The following is a 6,553-nucleotide window of genomic DNA, read 5'->3' on the forward strand; positions in this document are numbered from 1 at the left end:
TGTTCACCCCCGGCGCTTCATGTAATAATATAGGCGGTGTATATTGCCTATAACAAATGTCTACCTACGAATACATTTGTGTTTAGCTGAGGACGAATTTAAAAAGATCGGTGTGAGCTCGGTAAGCTGGCTTTGCCACATTATCATTTGCACAGTGACGCCTACTTGTAGGGAAAAAAGTGGGTGGCAGTGGGTGCGAAGGCGGCGTAACGAGACCACCGACGACGATCAGGCCACTGAAAACAAGCGGTAAGCGCGATGCCCGTCCGTGCCCCGAATGCCGAGAGGCAGAAAACGCAAGTTGTAGGCGCGGCCATAATCCCACTGAACGCTGTCCAGGCGCGACGGCGCGGTTTGAGGATGAGTTCATGACCAACCAACAACCCACAAATAGCTCCGGTTATCATATCCCCCCCCCCTTCGCAGAGTGAAAGGGCAGCGAACTTTTTTACAGCAAAGCTGTATACCTCTACCCCTCAACGGTTTCATTGCCGTGCGCAAAAGCGATGTCCGTGGACAAAAACGCCAAGGCCTAAGACGCCGAGCGCATGCGTCAGGATAATCAGGCACACAGCATAGAGCTCAGAATTCGTTAAAAAAAACCCACCAAACAAGCATTGAAACCGCATTATGCATGGATGATAAGGCACCTGTGAACAATGAGACCCCCCCCCCCCAACATGTGTTCCTGGTAAAGATTATGTTTGCAGATTATCTTTGAAGGCTAGGCAGGACTAGTGTCGCTAAATAGAGTTCTTGCCCAAGACGCCGAGTGCGTATACGTCAGGCTAGGCAGGCCACCGAATTTGCCGCATCTTTGGACACACTTCTGCTGTTGAAATGCTGATACATGCGTTATCTTTGATTCGCATTCGGAACGACGTCAGTCGCGCGCAGCCGCAGAGCTGGGAGGACAGGCTAAGCCTACCAGAGACTAAAACGCAAAAACAACAAAATGGCGCCGCCCATGAACCGTCGCAGTGTAAACAAATGTCACGTGATGCCATCTTATCAATGATCATGGCGGCGGCACGAAACAATGGGAGAAAAGAGTGCCGATACTCTGCTGTAGCCTTATCTAGTGACACTAGCCGAGCGCAAGCGACAAGCCCACCGAGACGACGAAAAACATTTCATACCCCCCTCCATTACCATTTGTAGTGGTTTACAATAGCTTTGCTGGACATCCACTTTTGCAGGGCGGAATGGCGACCAAATTTTTTGAGAAATAACGAGGGTGCACGACTCATTGAAAACAAGCCAATCGTGGAATGCCATCTTAATCCCATAAGTTGAGCGGCGATATGGCTCAGTACAGCGAGGTAGCGGAGCGTACCACGGCACTCTGGAGTACGGGCGCCCAGTTGACGCCGTGCGCGGGGTCATCCAGCTCCGCCGAGACCACCAGCGTCTCGGCCTCGGTCTCGGCGAAAGCTTTGGTCAGGTGTTCCAAGGCATCGTCCAGGCATATTATGTCCTCAGCTTTCACCTCATCCTTGGCTGCTTCCAGGCTGAGCAGCGCACGGCCTGATTCCCTGGACGACATCAACAACACCGAAATGTCTGAGCTGTGCCGGTTTGGTTTCATCGCAAATACGCATAGCTCTTGCGAACACTTGTTCGTTGGCTTAAGCAACCATGAAAACAAAACAAGAGTACGTCCCGAGTTTGTCCCGATAACAATCATGCTGAGTTCATCGCAAACTCCGGGGAAATAATCGAGATATTAAAGAAAAAAACTGTGGTGATTCTTCACTAAAGTTTGATCGGATACACTGCGCCTAATGCATGCATAGTACGGCCAATTACGCAGATATTTTATTGTGGCTATTGAGGAAGATTAGGATAGAAACACCGCGAGAATCCTGACCATAGTGTGTATGGAACAGCAATGCCAAAGCGTAAGGTTTTAAGAAGACTCTGCAACACTTCCGATAAACGCTTTCACTCTTTCCTTCGCGTCTGGGAGCACTTCAAAAGAGCACGGAGCGGCACAGCACGATTTCCTCGTCGCAGCAGAGAAGCCTTCCGTCAGGGCTTTGCTTTTGGAGCTTTCCTTTTAACGTGGCTATCGAATGCGTTCATTGCTCCAACTGAAGAAAAGCCGACCGCTGTAATGACGTAATTTCAGCGGTCGAAGAACGACAATTGACCTAGAAAGAGAGAGACATCTATTGAGCAAACTTCTAAGTTATCCGGTGGGCATAGCACTACGTTCTGCAAGCATTTAAGATCTCGAAAGAAAGTTGAAAAAAGTGCCACAGGGTCCCTTTAAATGTGACAGCGCACAAGGGCCCCTTTGAGCATTCGCAGTCGTTGTGGACTGGCGAATGGCGTGGGAGAGATAAATAAAGGTGTAGCTAGGAAAGCAGGCGCCTGAGGGCACTCTTCTATTCTTTTCTACTCGCCAAGCTGTTAGCGTGATCGCAAGTCAAACCGGTGGCGCTGGTCTTATCGCGCTTATAACCTTCAAACTTCAAATTCTTCTCATACTCCGCAAGTTATCAGTTTGCGAGCTTGCCTGGTACCTGATAAGTTCTTCGCGTGCGCGAGTCGCTACAACCGCTGTGTTCAGCGATCGTCCGGTGCGCACGGAGAGGAGGGCGGAAGAGAAGTTGCCGTCGATGCGGTGTCCGATGGCGAACGAGGAGTCGAACCTGCTCGCCACCACTGCGTGCACCATCAGCGAGAAGAGCTCGGCGAAGTTCCTCACGGCCAGCCACCTGCGATTACCGAGGGACCGAGCAACTATGGGAAACATCCGGGGAACCCATAGGGACGCGACATCGATCTGCCCACATCATGGAGTCCTGACGTCACCTATTCTGAAGCCGGAAAAGTCATTTTTGGGGGTCGCCCCTTTTTGCCTGTGTTTTGCGCGCACGCGCTACATTCTCCGCCATTGCTCGCTGCACTGTCGTCGGCTTTGTGTCCGCCTACCGACCATTGGTTACCGGCTGGACCGCGGAGTGACGTCGGGTCTCGGTGGGCGAGCCTTCGGCGCCGTTGCTAGGACAGGACACCCGATGAGCATGCCTCCCAATGAGCGTGAAAAAACCACGTGACTTCCCCCACACTCGCCCCAATGGCTGGTGACCGCTGGGGCCTCTCCTGAGTTTTTCTTTCTACCATGGCCCGCATGGTTATTCACCCGTCCCGCCCCAATGTCGTGTAATTGGTGATGACCCAGTAGTGACATGGCGGGTCTCTCAGTAGTAAACCAATCGCGGGCTACCTATGTGTCGCTTGTGTTATCAGTGATGGCCCATCAGTGACTCAAAAAATACTAGAGTGTCGTACAGAAGTACAACCATCGGTCACCTAGCCCGCAGCACCCATGCAATGCCGAGTTCCTTGTGGGCGTTGTGATGCTGCCTCACTGTTGTACACAGTGGAGAAAGAACTAAATCTGACTTCTTGGCTAGTCAGCAAAATACGAAAAAAGACAACTGGATTAAGGAAAATTACGCCCATCTTCCCGCGAGGGAACCCTGGTGTGATGCGACGCATCGGTGGGGTCAACGAAGTAGTCAAAGCAAGGTCGCGTCAGTGCCAGGGCGAGCGCTTGACTGAACCGCCGCGGCGCGATACCCGCTTTATATTCACAGCGATTGAAGGAGAGGAGACAACGGAGGAGAGTGGCGCATGCGCGCACTTGCGCGCACGGGAGCAGTTGTTAACGCAGCGAAGCGCGCGCCAAACAAGCGCGCCAGCTGTGGTATGCTAATGAGCCGGAGTGAGAGTGCTGCACACAGCTGTGGGAGAGAAGAACGAAGGAGGGATGCGGACGGACGCCGCGACGACGACACAGGAGGGACAAGCCCGAGAGCAAGAGACGCGTCGCATCTAATAAAGGCATATTAGCTCGCGTGTGTGGACGCTGTTGTGTTTTAACGTCATTTTAATAGAAGCAATTTTTCTTTACCGGCTTAACGAAACGGTAATCTTGGAGGCGGAACTGTCAAAAGAGCGATAGATCCTCTCGTCCAGCGGTGCGCGGGCCCCCTAAAGAAGTGGAAGATGGCTCCCCCCGAGTGTACAACACCTTCACAGCGGTCATCCGGCAAATGTTCTTCTGGAATCAGGGAGCGCTCGCTCACCTGGTCACGTTAATTCCTGTGGCCTCCCAGACGTCGGCGATGCGGGTTCTGGCGTCGTGGAAGAAGGCGATGCACGACGCGTAGATGCGCGCGGGGACCGCTATGTGCGGCAGGTTGTTCAGCCGCGTGGAACCCGTGGCGGTCAGTTGCCTGTGCACCATGGTCATGTAGTTGCTGAACAGCCGCTGCGTATAGCTCAGCGGCACGGCCACGTCGTTGACCTGGCTCCAGCGGCCGCAAGCCATGGCGTACGCGTCCTGACAAGGGTCCGCCCTCGTGTCCAGCGACAGGTTGATGAAGCTCAGCGCCTGCCGGCATTGGGGCGAGAGGCAGGCACGCATGACGCCAGCAATCAGCTGCTTGGCGTCGACGGGGCGCCGTCGCCGGAACTCGGTCATGCTGTAGGCGAGAAAGGCGGAAACGGCAAGCGTGCCCAGGGCGATGCCCAGGGCCACCAGGAGACGGGTTTGTGGGGTGTACCGGTCGCTGAACGCTTTCTTGCTGGCACCGTGCGGGTCTATGTGCGGTGGGTCGGGGTCAACTACCGGGGACGCGATGGAGACCGGAGAAGACTGCACCTCCATGTGGAGCGTCCCTGGAAATGGAACGAAAGTGCGAGGCACTTTCCGGAACGTGATAAAAAGAAGCTTCTAGCATTCACTCGCCTAAGAAATAACGTAGAAACAGAGAAGTACGTCAGTAATTGAAATGTCGGTTTCTTCGCATGCGCGGACAAAGAACGCTCATTGCGATAACTTGGACCCCTTGTCCATATACAGAGTGTAACAGAAGACTTCGACCAATAACTCAGACCCAGAATCAGGCATTTTCTTAGAGACACGATTTGCGCGGTTTTTTTTTCCTTCATGAAAAAACAAGGACCCGCGAAACATAAAACACGTAAACCCGTTTCGTGCGTCGCTACTCAAGCGCTCCCAAGCGAGCTTTGATGGAGACACCGCTGTATGCTTTTATCAGGTCTGCAGACATTAAGGTCTCACACAGCTTCGCACTTTTGGCTGACCGCAGCATGAGCTCTTTCCGCTCGCGTATTGATGAGCGTGGCGCGATGGGGGGTGGAGTGATTAAAAAACTGTGGTTGATTCTCCTAAAACACGAAAGTTAAATGTGCAGCGAAGTCTGCAGCTGAGCATGATTTGCGGGTCGGCTTCTGTCTTGTGGGTCTGCTTGGCGAGCGACGTCCTGCTGGAGGGTCGCTTCGGCAAAGGTGCACTAGCGTCATTTCCGTGATGGATATGACGTCAGTGAAATCTGGGGATATCGCGGCCTAAAACCCTTTCGCGTTAAAATATAAAACCTGAAAACGAACTACCCTAAGTATAACGTACTCTGATGATGGTGATGATTTCTATTGGTTTCCCCTTTGTATCGGGGTGATGACATGTCATCTTACCAAAAAGGATTAATATACATATGTTTTACACTTTTGGTTCAATACTTGCGCTGCTTACTGCAGGCACAAAAAGCTTATTAGGCACAAAATACTTTTTTTTTCTGTTACAGGTGGTAACTGTCCTAGGCAATATTCCCCTCTCTGCTTTTCGTCCACCAGCATTCTAATCTTCTTTTCGTCCCCTCGACAGCCTTGGAGGTAACTTCCTCTGTGATACCCTTAAATACTAGGGCTTCTGAAAGCCCAATATTCCCTTCATGTAGATTTGGATGGATACCCTCACATTCTAACACGATGTGCCGCATAGTTTCTGTTTCTTTTCCGCAGACCACGCATACCCCATCATTTTGTGAATACTTCCCCACAAAACTCTTAGTTCGCAGGCAACCTGCTCTAGCCTCAAAAAGCAAAGCACTGCCCTGGGAATTATCGTAGAAATTTTCCTTTCTGATGTTCATCTTCTCAGCCCTGTACATCTCTAACGACGTTTTAGCTTCCATTTTTTCCCTCCATTTATTCGTTTCAATCTGCCTTGCCTCTTTTTTGGTTACCTTGGCTGTTTTGGATTCCCCACTGTTCTTTCCGTATTTCATCGTTAGCCTTCTAGTCTTTCTTAACCACTGCGTGTCCACGCTTTTCAAGTATAGGAACCTAAAAACCTTAGTTGCCCACCTTCGTTGATCCATTGCCCTCAACCTCATCTCAAAGCATATTTTACTCTGAGCTTCTCTAACTTCAAACGACGCCCAGCCCATATCTCCCTGAACTGCTTCGTTAGTTGTTTTTCCACGCGCGCCTAAGGCCAAACGTCCTACCGTTCTCTGGTTTACTTCAAGGTCTGATAGAACGTCTGATTTTAAGCAGAGTACAGCATTCGCAAATGTGAGACCCGGAACCATTACTCCTTTCCACATTCCTCTTACTACTTCATATTTATTATACCCCCACAGAGCTCTATGCTTCATTATAGCTGCGTTTCGCTTTCCCTTAACCTTAAGTTGCTCCTCGTGAGTACTTAAGTAGTTATCCCCTTCGTTTA

General features: G+C 51.2%; 1 protein-coding gene across 1 annotated transcript in view; it reads right to left on the reverse strand.

Moving 5' to 3' along the window:
- The window catches only part of LOC144162219 (uncharacterized), a 34,380-nt gene extending 29,696 nt beyond the window's left edge, over window positions 1–4,684 (reverse strand). The window contains exons 1-3 of the mRNA XM_077692684.1: window positions 4,101–4,684; window positions 2,529–2,723; window positions 1,337–1,535 (exon numbers count right to left, since the gene is read on the reverse strand). Coding sequence (XP_077548810.1) covers window positions 1,337–1,535; window positions 2,529–2,723; window positions 4,101–4,684 — 978 coding nt within the window. The remainder of the gene's footprint in view (window positions 1–1,336; window positions 1,536–2,528; window positions 2,724–4,100) is intronic.
- Window positions 4,685–6,553: the final 1,869 nt, after the last annotated feature.

Source organism: Haemaphysalis longicornis, unplaced genomic scaffold (assembly GCF_048455015.1).
Source record: "Haemaphysalis longicornis isolate Haplotype H1 unplaced genomic scaffold, Haemaphysalis longicornis Haplotype H1 scaffold_12, whole genome shotgun sequence".
NCBI lineage: Eukaryota > Metazoa > Arthropoda > Arachnida > Ixodida > Ixodidae > Haemaphysalis > Haemaphysalis longicornis.